Source organism: Rana temporaria, chromosome 4 (assembly GCF_905171775.1).
Source record: "Rana temporaria chromosome 4, aRanTem1.1, whole genome shotgun sequence".
Lineage (NCBI taxonomy): Eukaryota > Metazoa > Chordata > Amphibia > Anura > Ranidae > Rana > Rana temporaria.
The window spans coordinates 237258711-237277407 of NC_053492.1; the positions used below are offsets into that span (position 1 = coordinate 237258711).

Here is an 18697-nt window from a genome sequence, read left to right on the forward strand (position 1 = left end):
CCAAAGTCTGGCCTGTGGGCCGAATGCGGCCCTTGTTCCGGTTTAATGTGGCCCTCCTGGTAATTTGGATATATATATCTTTTGCGGCCCCTGGGCTACTAAAGATATATACTGTATTTATTGGCGCTACCTCAGAGGGGACAGGGAGGGGGCATAACGAGCGCTTACTCAGCGGCATCTGTACTAGGAAAGTCTGTCTCCTGGGCTGCCATTGGACGACTGTTCTTTCTATCATAGAAGGCAGGACTTGGTATTAAAGAGGTCGCAGAGAAAACAGGATATTCTACTGCATGTAATCTGTTAGCGCTCGACCCGCCACCTCACTGTCCCCTCCGAGGCTGCAAATGGGCATGGATCAGGCTGCATTCATGGCAATGGGGAGGCTGCATTCATGGCAATGGGGAGGCTGCATTGATGGGCACTGACCCTTATTTTGCTTCACAGTTCTTTATTTAAAATATTTTTTTTTTGTTATACGCCGATAAATAAGGTATACATAAAATAACACTCCTGAGCTCATCCTTAGTGTTGAGCGGTGCTCGGGATTCATTGGGGCCACAAATGATATATATCTATATAGATATATATCTATATAGATATCTATAGATATATAGATAGATACAAATGACACAACCAAGCTCAACTCTTAACCACACAGGCAGGAGAATTCTTGTTGGGTCGTGTATTAGTTGCTCGGACAAACACACTTAGACCAAATTTTAATGGGTCAAAGAATGTCAGGCAAAAATGGTCGGCCCTCACGCATGTTCACTTCATCAAATCTGGCCCTCTTTGAAAAAAGTTTGGACACCCCTGCTCTACAGCAATGTTCAACTACCAAAAAACCTAGAGAAATATCCTATATTCAGAATAGAGCCATAAACAGTAAATAACATTGATTTTTGATATAACATGATGCAAGAATGGGCAAAACGACTATTGTGGTTTAAAGAAACCAACTAAACACAGGCTGCTTTAATAGTACACGTGAAGTGGCATATATAGGTGGTGTATTTTCAGATTTACATTGATGTAGAACCAGAGGAAACTACAAATTACTGTTCTGGTACTCTCCCACTGTTTTAAATTGAAAAACGGTTCTCTTATTTCAAACCAGTATACCACAATTTTATTCCCTGAATGACACTGCTCTTATTTTAACATTTTAAATTTAAGTCACAAAGGAGAGTGAGCATAAAACAGGAAGGAATCTTAAATGATAAAATATTTAAATCACATTATAAACTAAAAAAATAAGCGGCCCGCCGTTCTGCTATAGCCCTTTGCAATATTGTAGGGTTAATTTAATGTAAAACAATGTAATTTTGGCATTCTTACCTTGACTATCAGCCCTTTAGAGTCCACCATCCAGATTTTCCTAATTGCATCCTCTCTAGTTGTCCCTTCTTTCTCCATGGCCATAGTTATTAAGTCTGCAATTCCCATGGCAGCCTTCAAATAATAATAAAAAAATCAAAATAACAGTAATATATATTTTCAGCATTACCACATTTTTTATAATATTGCTATTGTTATTATTACAATGCACATCTGTACTTGTAAAAATACACCCAAAAACACATGTCGATGCAGTTGCACAAATTTATAACCTAGCCTTATTGTGTGAATCACTATTTTTAGTGTGGGTGTTGTACTTAAATATAGAAAGTTTTTGTGATTGCCCATTGATTCGACATTATCAAACTTACCCCTTTCACACAGCCATTACTGTCTAAACCGCTGGCAACAAAAGTGAGTACACTCCTAAGTGAAAATGTCCAAATTGGGCACAAAGTGTCAATATTTTGTGTGGCCACCATTATTTTTCAGAACTGCCTTAACCCTCTTGGGCATTGAGATCACCAGAGCTTCACAGGTTGCCACCGTAGTCCTCTTCCACTTCTCCATGACGACCTCAATGAGCTGGTGGATGTTAGAGACCTTGCACTTTTCCACCTTCCATTTGAGGATGCCCAATAGGGTTTGGGTCTGGAGACATGCTTGGCCATTTCATAATCTTTACCCTCAGCTTCTTTAGCAAGGTAGTGGTCATCTTGGAGGTGTTTTTGGGGTCATTATCATGTTGGAATACTGCCCTGCGGCCCAGTTTCTGAAGGGAGGGGATCATGCTCTGCTTCGGTATGTCACAGTACATGTTGCAATTTATGGTACCCTCAATGAACTGTAGCTCCCCAGTGCCAGTAGCATTCATGCAGCCCCAGACCATGACACTCCCACCACCATGCTTGACTGTAGGCAAGACACACTTGTCTTTGTACTCCTCACCTGGTTGCCGCCACACATGCTTGACACCATCTGAACCAAATAAGTTTATCATTAGACCACAGGACATGGTTCCAGTAATCCATTTCCTTAGTCTGCTTGTCTTCAAACTGTTTGCAGGCTTTCTTGTGCATTATCTTTAGAAGAGGCTTCCTTCTGGGATGACAGCCATGCAGACCAATTTGATGCAGTGTGTGGTGTATAGTCTAAGCACTGACAGGCTGACCCCTCATCCTGTCAACCTCTGAAGCAATGCTGGCAGCACTCATATGTCTATTTCCCAAAGACAACCTCTGGATATTTCGCTGAGCATGTGCATTGAGCTTCTTTGGTCGTCCATGGTGAGGCCTGTTCTGAGTGGAACTTGTCCTGTTAAACTGCTGTATGGCCTTAGCCACCGTGCTGCAGCTCGGTTTCAGGGTCTTGGCAATCTTCCTATAGCCAAGACCAGTGATAGCGAACCTTGTCACCCTAGATGTTTTTGAACTACATTTACCATGATGCTCATGCACTCTGTAGTGTGGTTGAGCATCATGGGAAATGTTGTTCCAAAACATCTGGGGTGCCAAGGTTCGCCATCTTTACGTAGAGCAACAATTCTTTTTTTCAGATCCTCTGAGAGTTCTTTGCCACAAGATGCCATGTTGAACTTCCAGTGACCAGTATGAGACAGTGAGAGCGATAACACTAAATTTAACACATCTGCTCCTCATTCACACCTGAGACTTCATAACACTAACGAGTCACATGACACTGGGGAGGGAAAATGGCTAATTGGGTCTAATTTGGACAATTTCACTTAGGGGTATACTCACTTTTGTTGCCAGCAGTTTAGACATTAATGGCTGTGTGCGGAGATATTTTGAGGGGACAGCAAATTTACACTGCTGTACACTCACTACTCTACATCTTAGCAAAGTGTCATTTCTTCAGTGTTGTCACATGAAAATATATACTAAAATATTTACAAAAATGTAAGGGGTGTACTCACTTTTGTGAGATACTGTACATCACCTTCCCTTGATTAAAAAAAGCTAAAATAATTTTTACTTGTGTACATGCAAGGGCTATGCAGCCCATCCTTGCATTTTTAATTCCAGGAATATTCGATGTTCATACGTCAGTACCATGTGCAATAACCACATCAGGAATTGCACAGTATGGTGAACATTGTGGCTAAACTAATGTCTAGATAAGTAAAAAATAAACGTAACTGAATTTCCATTTTTTTTGGTAAGGGACTATGCTATTTGGCAGTATTGAAGTTATAATTCTATAATTATCGAGAAAGATGATGAATAATGGCATTGTAATGCAATGGCAAACAGCGTAATTCCCAAAAAATCCAACCTACCTCTCCTGCTCCTTGGAAAAGTACTGTGTGATTGGATAGTTTATTCTTTGTAATACGCAGTGTTGCAAGAAGTCCAGCTACCGCAACAGCTGCAGTGCCTGAAAGAAGACACAGAAAGCTATGACATAGAATAACTTTTCTTTATATTAGTTACTTATATAGCATGGCTTTACCACTGCATGCATTCTTGGGTATAGTAGCATAACACATTACCAGTAATTACATCACTGCCCTACCCTGTAACACCAAGGGCTTGCTAAATAAATGTATTCAAGGAAAATTGGTAAAATAAAACCACTAAACAGCAAATATGAGAAAAAGCCAGCATATTGGCTTACATAGTCTTTGCATTTTACAGTATATGCCTTCTTGTACTGTCATATTTAAATTGATCCAATAGTCCAAAATCACTATTAGGAAACATATCGTACAACAGGAGGACTGCTCTCTGATAATATGGATGTAACCTGTATACATATGTAACCTTGACTCTAGTTGCTAATTGCTGCAGAATATCTTCCTTTGTTGCTGCTGTACTATCCTTCTGCAGTGTGGACAGGTATAAACTGAATACTCATGAATGCTGAAGTACAGCAGCCATTTTTACGGAGATCACTTTGCAATGCTTGTCTTTAGAATGTCTCCAGTGCATGGGACAGCCATCTTGGCTAGGTCTGAATTGATCCCTGAGGACAGTGATTGGCTGATATAACAAAGCACTTGTATTACAGGTTACTGAAAGGGAATGTGAGGACTGTATTAAAGCTAGCAGGGGTGTTAGAAAAGATTGGACTGCTGCTAGCTGAACAGGAGCCTTCCATAGCTGACAACAATCAAGAGAGACCCAAGAGAAGCAAGGAGACTGCTCATTGTGCAGATCCTTGCCCCGAGCCACGAGAGCCTGAGCCGGCCGCCCTCACCCCCTCCTAAGCCCAGCACTCCAGTGAGCAAAGAAGGGGCAAAGCAGAGAGCTGTGACTGACAGTCTCCAGCTCTCTGCTCGGGGAGCTGTGATCGGCGGTGTTCGATCGCTTGGTTCTCAGGCGGCGGGGGATAGATGCAGCATTGGACCGATGCAGCATCCACCTAGGTAAGAATGAATCTAAAAAAAACAAAAAAACAAACATACTTCTCTTTTAATCAGGGATAATAAGCCTAACCAGGGTATGCCTAATTTAATTTTTATTATGGGAATAAGGGGGGTGCGTTGAATGTAAATTATAAACTGTGAGCTGGTTTAGGTGCATACTGTCTGTGCATGTGGTTGCTTTTACTTTTACTCAAATGATTAGTAACAACTGAATGCTGCTCTTTTTGTACCCCAAACGTAAGAAGAGCCTGTCTACATGAAACATAAATTAAACAATACAAAATATAAAATAAATGAAAATTCGTAAATAAAATTTCTGGTATTTTATAAAAAGGGAAGTTTTTCTGCAAAAAGAACTGTTTAATTGTTGTCATTATAACTGTTGGCCTCAAATCATTCCCAAACTAAGACAAAATGATAACCCAGTGATAAGAACAAAAACAAGGGCAGCAATAGGGATTGATTGACCAAAGAACTAGCAAAAGTACACAGTTTCCTAACTGTCCCTAATCTCTCCCTGTGCAACTTGCCAGCTTTACCTATCTTTTCCCTAGATCAGCTTCAAATACACTAATGCCGCGTACACACGATCGGTTCAACCGATGAGAATGGTCTGATAGACCTTTTTCATCGGTCAAAACGAATCGTGTGTGGGCATCGGTTATTTAACCATCAGTTAAAAAAAAGCCAACTTTTTTCAATTTAACCGATGGATTCCTAACCGATGGGAAAAAAACGATCGTTAGTAGGCACAACCATCGGTTAAAAATCCACGCATGCTCAGAATCAAGTCGACGCATGCTTGGAAGCATTGAACTTTGTTTTTTTCAGAACGTCGTTGTGTTTTACGTAACCGATGGTGTGTAGGCGCGACAGACCATCAGTCAGCTTCATCGGTTAACCGATGAAAACGGTCCATCGGTCCGTTCTCATCGGATGGACTGATCGTGTGTACGCGGCACAACACTATAGCTGCCCTAAGACCCTTCTCTTATAATAGGTCTGGCTTATCCAAAAGCCCCCTTATTGTCTCTTCTTAACCTGCTGGCCATAGTTAAAGACTGTGAAGTACACTGTGGTTTAAAAAAAAATCTCCGGGGCATATCTGCACACTAATTGTCTTAGGCCCGGATTCACGTAGAGTGGCGTACATTTGTGCAGGCGTAGCGCATCTCATATAGTAACATAGAGAGGCAAGAACTTGCTCCCTCCGTTGCGCCGGCGTAGCGTAAATTGGTCGGCGTAAGCCCGCCTAATTCAAAGTGGGAAGGAAGTGGGCGTGATCCATTTAAATGAAGCGTGACCCCATGCAAATGAAGGGCCGAACGAACGGCGCATGCGTGCGCATTCTCAGAATCACGTCGAATATACTCCCTAAGATACGATGGCTCAATGCCTACGACGTGAACATAACCTACGCCCAGCCCCATTCACGTACGACTTACGTAAACGACGTAAAATATGACGGCTGTTCCGTCGTCCATACCTTTGCATGGGATGCGTCTCCTATAGGTGGAATAACTTTACGCCGGACGTACACCTTACATAAACGGCGTATACTACTGCGACAGGCGCAAGTACGTTTGTGAATCTGCGTATCTCGGTCATTTGCATATTCGACGTATAAATCAATGGAAGCGCCCCTTGCGGCCAGCGTAAATATGCGCCCAGGCTCCGACGGCGTAGGAAACTTACGTCGGCCGGATGAAGCCACAAGTCAGGCGTATCTTGCATTAAGAATCAGGCGCATAGATACGACAGCGCATAGATACGACAGCGCATCTGTGCACTTACGCGGCGTATATAAAGATACGTCGGCATAAGTGCTTTAAGAATCCGGGCCAATATGTTCAAAACCTCAGGTGAGGTATCGGTAAACCCAAACCTCATCACTAGTAATATGTTTGAACAATGGCACAAACTGGTTACATTTGTTTTAGTAAAACAACTGGATGCGCTTTTAATGTTTCTCACAATGCCAGAGATTTTCTCACCTTGGACATACTGGCACATTCAGCTAATAAATAAAAATACACAGTATAAGGACTTTGAATTATTCTTTACTATGCTACACACACTGTAGGGGGTACGGTCAATTTTCAGTTTCAGATAAGGATTTATTACTGCTGATTAAAATTTGGTATGCTGTTCATTTACTACAAATCCCCAAGGATGAATATTCTTTTTGTAGAATTTTACTGCAACTCTGACATGCTGTTTTGGTTATTTTCTAAAGTACTGTATTTCTTAAAACTTAGTTGTGTCTGCATTGAAGGTTTCAGTATGACCTGTCCATTGTTTAAATGCCAGCTCTTTGTTTGCCATCAAAGTAATTGTTTTGTAAGATGTGTAAATGTTGGGAACGTCTTGAGTACTAAAGGGAAGTTTCTCTCTTTCCATCAGGCTTCCAGCTCTTTTTGGCATTTTTCATATGCTGTACTGTGGACACTGGCTTAGAAATCTGGCCTAAAATCCCATATCCTCATCTGGATTTCTGAATTTTATCTCTAGCTGGTAATTTTCCAATCGCTTTAATCTTGTATACACAAGGCCGAAACAGGACCACACTGCTGAGGCACACATGTATGCTTTATAAAATAAAATATGACACTAGAGGAAAAGCAAACAAAAATGGTGTACTTTTGGATGAACTTATCAGGGGAGATGCATATGTATACGTATGCTGTTTGCGCTAACTACTTCCATAATCAAATTCTTAAAGTAGCGATATACTAAAAAATGTGAACATTTGCCATCTTATAATGAACAAAGGTTGCCATCTACATTTCCCCTTTAATTTCTCCTGAAAAATAGCACTGCACTCCCTGACATATTGATGTGCCTGAGCAGTCCTGTGTCTACAGCCTCATAGTTGCATGTCTGCACTGGGAGATCATTTACCATTTATCAACATCTTTATTCTCCAAACATAATCCATTCACATCCACTATTTAATGGCCATGTAGTCTACTTTCCATTTCATTATTTCTTTTTTTTGTGTGAGCTCCTGTACTTCTCCTTTCACCCTTATTTCCGTTTGGAAAGAACAGTTCACTTCCCATAGTCCCTAGTACATCTTGGGAATGAACGAAAGAGAGTCGCTATGATCCTTCATTTAATGGGACCATGGATAATGACTGTAGCAACCCTCCAACAGGAAGTCAGAAGACATCAGTAAAAAAATAAAAAATTTGCAGGAGGTTGAGAGCAATAGGAACTACTTTTCTGTTATATACGTGAATATAAGTTTTTTAAACCAGAGCAAGCAGACCTGGGCAAATTGGCTGTCCCTGTCCAGCCTGTGCTGCCTTCACTGTCAGCATGTCACTCTCAACCTCACTGAGGAAGCTGACAAGCTCATACAGGCATGCTAACAGATGTATATGTGAAGAGCTGCAAGAATTGGAAGGAGAGAGCTTGAGGAACTGATTGGTACAGTGAAGAGGCTTGGTTCCTGGGGGGGGGGGGCATTTTCTAGGAGTCAATTCCCAGCCACTCTACTACCTGGCCAAGTAATTAAATTGTTAGTGGCTGCACACAAGGCCGCAATCAGGGGGGTACAGCCGATACAACTGTAAGGGGCCCGAGCATCTGAAGGGGCCTGACTGGGCTAGGAGAAGGCAGGAGTGGATGCCGTGTTGTGCAGTGCAGAAATGATCTTGGCAGTCTGACATGTATACAGGTGTGAGGAGGGGGCCCTGACATATAAAGGTGTGAGGAGGGGGCCTGACAAACAGGTGTGAGGAGGGGGTCTGACATATACAGGTGTAAGGAGGGGGCCTGACATATACAGGTGTGAGGAGGGGGCCTGACATATACAGGTGTGAGGAGGGGGCCCGACATATACAGGTTTGAGGAGGGGGCCTGACATATACAGGTGTGAGGAGGGGGCCTGACAAACAGGTGTAAGGAGGGGGCCTGACATATACAGGTGTGAGGAGGGGGCCTGACATATACAGGTGTGAGGAGGGAGCCTGACATTTACAGGTGTGAGGAGGGGGCCTGACATATACAGGTGTGAGGAGGGGGCCTGACATACAGGTGTGAGGAGGGGGCCTGACATATACAGGTGTGAGGAGGGGGCCTGACATATACAGGTATAAGGAGGGGGCCCTGACATATACAGGTGTGAGGAGGGGGCCCTGACATATATAGGTGTGAGGAGGGGGGATGACATATACAGGTGTGAGGAGGGGCTGACATATACAGATGTGAGTGAGGAGAGGAGCCGATGCATAAATGTGTACGTAGGGGGACTGAGTGTGTACGGGTTTGAGGGGGGCTGACATATATGCAGATGTGATGGGGGTGCTGAGTGCATATTCGGTGGTATGCCCCGTGGGCAGGCCCTGGGTATTGTTGGTGATCAGGTTCGGGGGGGGGGCAGGCCTAGGCCTAGGACTAAAGCTGTGTAAGGGGCCCAAAAATTTATGATTGCTGCCCTGGCTGCACACATAAACCACATATTTGGCAATGTCACTCCTGTGCAGTTCTTCTGAATGTTGCTGGAGAGAAAATTGTATCTGCATACTTGTAATGCATGAAGCTCCTTGTTTCTGCTACATTCATTCTGTAACTCTGTGTGTCTTCCACCTCTTGATCATGACCCCAGCAGTCATTAGACCCCCATTCATCAGGGGCTGCCATGGGGCAACACAGTGGTGTAGTGGTTAGCACTTTCACCTAGCAGCAAAAGGGTTGCTGGTTTGAATCCCAACCATGACACTACTTGCCTGGAGTTTGCATGTTCTCCTTGTGCCTGCATGGGTTTCCTCCAGGTACTCTGCTTTCCTCCCACAGTTTAATTGGATTCTGTCTAAATTGGCCCTAGTATGTGTATGTATGAATGTGAGTTAGGGACCTACATTGTAAGCTTTTTGAGGGCAGGGACTGATGTGAATGTACAATGTATATGTAAAGTGCTGCGTAAATTGACAGAGATATTTAAGTACCTTAAATAAAATGAAGAAGCAAAGTGCTGCTCTTTTACCAAGATTGCCACTTCCACACAGGGCAAAAAAGGCATAATGAGTCCTGAAGAAAAGATCAGTTGCAGGGAGACCACTGGCAATACTAATAATTTAAACCTCCATTTGTCCGCTTTTGAACATAGCTTCCATAGCAGAGAACATATATTATGAACATAAAAAAAGACCGTCATGTGCAGTGCACACTAGGAAAAATCATACCGGTCCCACGTGTATGTAAGTCTTAGGCCTGGTACACACGAGAGGATTTATCCGCGGATACGGTCCACCGGACCGTATCCGCGGATAAATCCTCTCGAGGATTTCCACGGATTTGGATCTGATGGAGTGTACTCACCATCGGATCGAAATCCGCGCCGAAATCCCCTCGTGATGACGTGTCGCGCCGTCGCCGCGATGATGACGTGGCGACGTGCGCGGCGCTGTCATAAAAGGAATTCCACGCATGCGTCGAATCATTACGACGCATGCGGGGGATCCCTTCGGACGGATCGATCCGGTGAGTCTGTACAGACCACCGGATCGATCCGCGGGAGCCAATTCAAGCGGATAGATTTGTAGACATGTCTACAAATTTTTATCTGCTGGAATTGGGAAATTTCCGTGGATAAATATCCGCAGGAATGTACACACCATAGAATCTATCCGCTGAAACCGATCCGCTGAGATTTTTCAGCGGATGGATTCTATCGTGTTTACGGGGCCTTAGGTATTTTAAAATCAAAATCTAAGCATCTCCAATGCTTTAATAAGATGGGGTTGATTTACAAAAACTGGAGAGTAATCTAGCTTCAGCTTGTTCAAGTAAGCTTTGACCAACAAAAAAAAAACTGGAAGCTGATTGGTTTCTATGCAGAGCTGCACCAGATTTTGCACTTTCCAGTTTTAGTAAATCAACCCCTATGTTGATGTTTATTTGGTATAAGCTTAAAGCGGGGAGTTCCACCCATATAAAAGTCAGGAGCTACAAAAAGTACAGGATGCTGACTTTTATTAATGCGGGTGTACGAAAGCCCCGCTCGTCTCCCCCTCCTCTCTGCGGCGCCAGCATCGTAACTGTGGGTGCCCGGCTGTGGCTTTGCAGCTGGACAAGCACTGCACATGTACGAGCCGCGCTGCGTGCTGTTACGTGTTCCAGATGATTGCCGAGAGGGAGGTGGGAGAGGTAAACTTACTTCCAGCGCCGTGGAGCCCCGGGAGGAAGTGGGAGCTGGAACAGTCTAAAAATGGGGTTTCCGCTATCCCACCAAAAAAATGACATTCCAAATGTGGCATGTCAGGGAGGTCACCTGCTCTTAAAGCGGAAGTTCCATTTTTGGGTGGAACCCCGCTTTAACCACTTAAGGACCGCCTCCTGCACATATACGTCGGCAGAATGGCACGGCTGGGCACATGCACGTACAGGTACGTCCTGTGCTAGTACCCAGCGTGGGTCGCGGGCGCGTGCCCGCGACCCGGTCCGAAGCTCCTTGACCGTGGGACCCGATCGCCGCTGGAGTCCCGCGATCGATCCCCGGAGCTGAAGAACAGGGAGAGCTGTGTGTAAACACAGCTTCCCCGTTCTTCACTGTGGCGGCGTTATCGATGGTGTGATCCCTTTTATAGGGGGACACAATCGATGATGTCACACCTACAGCCACACCCCCCTACAGTTGTAAACACACTTCAGATCACACATAACCCCATCAGCGCCCCCTGTGGTTAACTCCCAAACTGCAATTGTCATTTTCACAGAAAACAATGCATTTTAAATGCATTTTTTTGCTGTGAAAATGACAATGGTCCCAAAAATGTGTCAAAATTGTCCGAAGTGTCCGCCATAATGTCGCAGTCACGGAAAAAAATCGCTGATCGCCGCCATTAGTAGTAAAAAAATAAAAAAATTATAAAAATGCAATAAAACTATCCCCTATTTTGTAAACGCTATACATTTTGCGTAAACCAACCGATAAACGCTTCTTGCGTGTTTTTTTTACCAAAAATAGGTAGAAGAATACGTATCGGCCTAAACTGAGGAAACATTTTTTTTATATATATTTTTGGGGGATATTTATTATAGCAAAAAGTAAAAAATATTGACTTTTTTTAAAAATTGTCGCTTCATTTTTGTTTATAGCGCAAAAAATAAAAACCACAGAGGTGATCAAATACCACCAAAAGAAATCTCTATTTGTGGGAAAAAAAGGACGCCAATTTTGTTTGGGAGCCACGTCGCACGACCGCGCAATTGTCTGTTAAAGCGATGCAGTGCCGAATCGCAAAAAGTGCTCTGGTCTTTGACCAGCAATATGGTCCGGGGGTTAAGTGGTTAATGAAGGTACAACATTTAGCAACATATTGCTACACTTTGAGACGCCTATATTTTCTTTTATACTAAGTAGCTCCTGCTGGATTTTGCTTCTAATCCCCTTGTAGAGGCTTCCATTTGTGGATGGACATTTTATGGTTTCACAATCACATTGCTATAATCTTTTTATATGGACTATAAACTGAAGGACCTATAAATAAATGGTTGTGGAACGAATCATTTGAGTTTCCATTATTTCTTATGGCAAAATTTGCTTTGATATACAAGTGTTTTGGATTACAAGCATGTTTCTGGAACGAATTATGCTCGTGATCCAAGGTTTTACTGTATAGCTTAAAACAACTCTCGCTTTATTGAGGTTGGTTGTTGCTGCAGAAATGTGTGAACTGCACTTCTTAAACACTATGAACCTCAGAAAATATATTTGAACCCATCTCTTACCTACTCACATGCAACCTTATTTTATGCTGGTAGTTTAGTTTGTTTTCCACTTGTTTTCTTGCCTGAGAAATGTATGTTATCTTCCTGGAAAGTTACTTCAGTTAAGACAGTGATCCGACTTCTGAGGCAACTTCCATTGAAATCAATGGGTACAAGTTGCCTAGAAGTCGGATTGAAGTAGTACAGGAACCTTTTCTGATGTCGGAGCGACTTCAGTAGTGTACATTAAGACGGCTCCATTCACTTCCATTGATTTTCTCAACCGCGCGACTTGGGACGACTTGGGGAGACTTCAAGTCGGATCCCAGGTCGCCCCTGTGTAAACCGGCTCTACAAGTTCTAAATGCTTGGTGTTTTTTTACCTTAACGTATTCTCTGCATTAAGGGTAAATAAATCACCCCAGTATCTTTCCATGCTCCTCTTTGCCCAAAAACATACTTGCAGTCCCTTGTCATTGCTACTGGGTCCTCTAAGATCTGTACTTTCCCCCTGATCTTCTGGGTTCTAGAAGAGGGTACTTAGGGCAGTGGAGCAGTAGGCTCCTGCTACCGTCACTCAAAATGCTGGGAGGAGGAGGGAGCAGGGATGTGGTTTCTTGGGCACTGTGTTTCTATGGACACATACTGCACTGGCCAGGAAAGGGCATGCATGGATGTCTCCTTAGCAGCTAGCTAGCTCAAGAGACACACAGAGGGTGGGGAAGAATATATACCTGGAGATCGGTCTGAGCAGAAGAAAATTTACAATTTTAAACAACAAGAATCATATCTTGATTAGGGTTTCATATATCTTTCATTTTTCTAAGAAAAGAGCAATTTCAGGAAACATTAGGCTATGTGTGCTAGCATGTCATTCACACATCTGGACAGATTTGTTTATACACTGATATCCAGTATAACTGAAGCAGCCAACTATGTCTATTAGTTACAATGTGAAAGAGCTGATCTGGCAAAGACATTTGTTTTGGAGCATAATTAGCAGAAGCACTGTTGGAAAGCACATTTAAGACTACTTATTTGAGTTATATTTTTTCAAACTGTGTACCTTTCATATTAGAGGCACACAGGTCTTTTTTAAACAAAGACTCTGATATTTTGACCCATGCCATATTAAAGGGGCCATACTACACGTGCTTTCCTAACATGTCCGTATTAAAAACTGAAACCTTTTTCGGTCACAAACTCTGGTTTGCCAATATAATTGCTTCTCAGCTGGTTTAACACTCTTTTTAGTGATCAAACTTACAACTGATTTACTATCCACATTTTGGTATAAACACATACTCTGGGGAATTCATAAAGGGTGTCTTTTGAATTCCGTTGGGGCACAACACACTTGGATTGAATAGTGGCTTTGGTTCCACATACTGCCATCTACTGTCAATCACAGGCAAAGCAGACCTGAGAATTAGGCCACGTACACACGATCAGTTCATCCGATGAGAACGGTCCGAAGGACCGTTCTCATCGGTTAACCGATGAAGCTGACTGATGGTCTGATGTGCCTACCCACCATAGGTTAAATAACCGATAGTGTCAGAACGCGGTGGCGTAAAACACAACGACGTGCTGAAAAAAACGAAGTTCAATGCTTCCTAGCATGCGTCGACTTGATTCTGAGCATGCGCAGGTTTTTAACCGATGCTTTTGCATACTAACGATCGGTTTTGACCTATCGGTTAGGCGTCCATCAGTTAAATTTTAAAGCAAGTTCTAATTTTTTTGACCGAAGGTTAACTGACCGATGGGGCCCACACACAATCGGTTTGGACCGATGAAAACAGTCCTTCAGTCCGTTTTCATCGGTTTTGACCGATCGTGTGTACACGGCCTTAGTCTGAGAGTTCCCCATCAGCCTCCGTCCACTGTCAGTTCAGTGGAATTTGCCTCAGTGGTTGCTAGGACGCAGACAGCTTTTGTCCTAGCAACCAATGCTGTAATGGCAAAATGTATCAATAAAGTAATGAACACACAACTCCCCCCTCCCCCTGTCCGTCTAATTGAAGTTGGTCTTAACCCCTTGGCGCTGGCACCTCTGGGCCCTTTAAGAGATTTAGGATACCGGTAGGTAGGGTTTATGATCATGTGATGGCTGTGATTGGCAGGATCGCAGGTAACTGTGCCAGGAGTGTGCAGGGTGTGCACACTCGGCACAGCTGTTTTTGCACTAATGCATGCAAATATGCAGCCATTCGGCGCCAAGGCCGCCTGCTGAGAGGCCACATATTTGTGTGTGGCCGGCGCCTAGAGGTTAATTACTGCCAGTGTGCTTATCTGTCGCAGCCATAGTGACAGATTCTAAAAGAAGCAGTAGTAAAAACAACTTGAGTCTTGAGCAAGCCTTTCATGATTTAGATTTGGGTCACAGTATACTGTAGATGTCATACAGCAAAAAAAGTGATGTTACTGCTTTATTGAATTCCCTTGTTTTTGAGGACTGTAATTCACAGCTGAGGCCTTTTGATCTCCAGTGAGTACATTAGTGCATTACAACATAAAAATTATAATTTCTGGCTTGTAACAGTAAAAATATACAGTTCTTGTCCCCACTCCTTGTCTTGAGGTTACAGGGAGGGCTGTACAGAGAGACATATGCATACTTGCATTGTGCCAAGCTGTAAGTATGCAATACAAATAATTCCAAATAATTTAACTTTAAAGTATAAGTACAGCCAAAGCTTTTTTGGCTGTACTTGGATCACAGGAGCCAACAACGGACTAAATACCACTGTTGGCTGACGTCACAGAGCGGGTCCAGGCCCTGAAGAGATTTCAGATCATATGGTCAGGATCCACCCAGAAACCTGGACCGGCACCTGGCTCAGCCTCTCAACGATCTGCTGGAAGCCTAAGCCAGCCCCTCTTGGCCCCGCCAAAGCCCAGCACTCCAATGAGCGCTGGAGAGGCAGAGCAGAGCACCTGAGACTGACAGTCACAGCTCTCTTCTCAGAGTGGACGGGGGGGAGAACTGAGCGATCAGTGGTGTTTAATAGCTTAGTTCTCACTGCAGAGCCAGCGGGTGAGTATAAGGTGTTTTTTTTTTTCAAAGCCCATACTTCTCTTTTAATTATTTTACAATTGATACTATTTGGGCTGATTATATATGCAGAAATGTATAACCTCTTTTACTTTGCTAAAAAAAAAGTGGGAAACATCAGTAAAATATGGCTTTGTATTGTATTTGATTGCTAAAATTATTAATATAGCAGCACATGGAATGGGTGTCTTATTTTTCTTATATGTTCGCACAGGGCTGTCTGTTATATTTTGGAAGACATACGGTTCAACAATTTTAATCTTGGCTATGAAAAGGAGGATTATGTTATATTATTTACAATGAATATGCATATGCACACTGCTGTGATCCAATGTTTATCCAATCTTGCTGCACAGGTGTAACTGCACATGAAATGTGGGACAAAGCCCTGTCTTCTTTTGTCAAGGTGTTATGGCAGGTGCAGGATGCTGTCCAGCCACAACATACATCTGGGAAAAGGTAATTAACTGGCTCACCTAACAACAGAAGAAAGGAATGCCAGCTCATAAATGTGACCATACATGAGGAAGCCGGCTAGAGGAAAGTCCTACCCCTCTAATATCATCAGCATGACATTATTGAACTGAATGGCATTGCTAAAGAGAAAGCTTATAGCAACCGTAGTCTGATATTTTAGCTTTTACTTTGCTGTGCATTGCATGCATTTATTTTCCATGGCAAATTGGCATGAACATCTTCTTTAATCTTGTTAGTATGAGTAGGTCAAACTCATGGAAACTGTTATAAATATTGGCCTGGCTTACCCAAACAGGAATTTAAAGCTAAAAGTAAAAAAAAAGTAACACAGCTGTTTAACACAAAAATCCAACAATAAACAATGAATACCTGGGAAAGGCTAAGTACAGTATACAGTATAAAAAATAAAAAGTAATTTGAAAATGTTGGCCAAAATCTAATTGTAAATATTTATGTTAGAATATTATGGGCTCAGGGGTTCATTTACTTACCCAAACCTAGATGTGCATCAAAAGCAAAGGGGGTTATTAAATTTTACTTTCACCTGAGTGTATGAACTTTCTTCAGATGGATAATAAAACTTCCATCAATAAATTCCTTCTTCCTTGTTAATATCAATAACCCTCAAGAAGAAAAAATCCATGCCTTAGGCCGCGTATACACGGTCGGACAAATCCAATGAGAATGGTCCGACGGGCCATTTCCATCGGTTCACCGCTGAAGTGGCCTGATGGTCTGATGTGCGTACACACCATCGTTCCAAAAACCGATCGGGTCAGAACGTGGTGAACACAAACACACGACGTGCTGAATAAAACGAAGTTCAATGCTTCCAAGCATGCGTCGACTTAATTCTGAGCATGCGCGGGTTTTGAACCGATGCTTTCTGTACTAACCATCGGTTTGGACCGATCGGGCAGCGGGCCATCGTGTCGATTTTAAAGCATGTTTTAAAATTTTCGACCGAAGGACAAGAGACCGATGGGCTATACACACCGTCGGTTTGGACCGATGAAACTGAACCTCGATCCATTCTCATCGGATTTGTCCGACCGTGTGTACGCGGCCTTACTATCAAACACTGAATCTCAATCCAGTGCTTTGCCCAAGAGCAGTATAGCTACTGTCTCTCTTTCTCTTCTCGCTGGCTCAGTGGCAGTAGTGGAAGCCACTGGCTCCTGCTGCTGTTAATCACAGCCAGTGAGGAGGGAGAGGGGAACAGGACCAAGCCTCTCAGTCCATGTCTACAGACACAGGCAGTGCAGTTCGGTGTCAAGCCCACATACAGTATGTGCCACAATAGAAAGTGGCTTCCTATGGTGGCACACTGAAAAGAGGAAGGGGATGATTGGAGCCGATCTGTGCAAAACCATTGCACAGATTGTGTAGTTATAAACCTGTTTGTTATTAAAAAATAAATATTGCCTTTACATTCACTGTAAACTGCAAAGCACTTATATTAGTTTGTATATCAGGGAGGAAGGCAACAATATAAAACCTACAGAATTTAGGTGCTACTTAACAGCGCACTATAGTAGAGCCTGCATATTAACTGCTCCTTAACACACCAGCAAATTTACACGTGTTCTTATATAATAAATAAAACAATCACAATGCCTAAAATAAAGTTTTAGCAGGTAGGTGCAAGCAGATTAATGGAAATTGATAGTTATGGGATACAGCATACCACTATACTTGGAACACAATAAAGGAGCTGCCTATCCAAAATAGTTTTTCTTGTTTTTGGTAGATACAACAGAGTTAAAGTGATTGTAAGGTCACATTTTTTTTCCTCTAAAAATAACAAACATGTTATACTTGATGGATTTTCACAGAGCAGCCCAGATCCTCCTCTTTTCAGGTCCCTCTTCTGTGCTCCTGGCTCCTCCCTCCTGTTCAGTGCCCCCACAGCAAGCAGCTTGCTATGGGGGCCCCCGTGCTGAGTCGCAGCTCCCTGTGTCCATTTAGACACTGAGCCCCTGACCTGGCCTGTCCTCCTCTTTTCCCAGATTGGCTAGCAGACTTTGACATCTGAGACATTAATGGATATCGTTGGAACTAGAGGGACCTCAGGTAAGTACTAGAGGGTGCTGGGGAGGCTGCTGCACACATAAGGATTTTTATCTTAATGCGTAGAATGCATTAAGATACAAAAAAAACTTCTGCCTTTTGGTTGTAACCCTTCTGAGGCCCCGTACACACGACCGAACATGTCTGCTGAAACTGGTCCACGGACCAGTTTCAGCAGACATGTTCGGTCGTGTGTACGGCCGACCGGACAAATGTCCGGCGGATCGGATAGGTTTCCAGCGGACAAATGTTTCTTAGCATGCTTAGAAACATGTCCGCTGGAAGCCTGTCCGTCCGACATTTTCCATTGTCTGTACAGACTCACCGTACTTGTCCGCTCGGCCGAAAGCCCTCGCATGCGTCGAAGTGATTCGATGCATGCGTGAAAGCATTGACCTTCCAGGGTCGCGCACGTCGCCGCGGCCACGTCGCGACACGTCACCGCGTTTGTTTTCCGCTGGGATTTTGGTCTGATGGTGTGTACAGCCATCAGACCAAAATCCGGCAGCGGACATGTCCGATGAAAACGGTCCACAGACCGTTTTCATCAGACAGATCCGCTGGTGTGTACGAGGCCTGAGAGTTTCTTATATCTCTTGGAAACTCTATTGAAGAGATCTTTGCCATTGGGTTGGGTGAGCATACCTGCT

At 43.3% G+C, this 18697-nt stretch overlaps 1 protein-coding gene across 1 annotated transcript in view; it reads right to left on the reverse strand.

The window, feature by feature from the left end:
• ME1 (malic enzyme 1) overlaps nucleotides 1-18697 on the reverse strand; it is a 546137-nt gene that overhangs the window by 38636 nt on the left and 488804 nt on the right. The window contains exons 8-9 of the mRNA XM_040350020.1: nucleotides 3638-3735; nucleotides 1339-1452 (exon numbers count right to left, since the gene is read on the reverse strand). Coding sequence (XP_040205954.1) covers nucleotides 1339-1452; nucleotides 3638-3735 — 212 coding nt within the window. The remainder of the gene's footprint in view (nucleotides 1-1338; nucleotides 1453-3637; nucleotides 3736-18697) is intronic.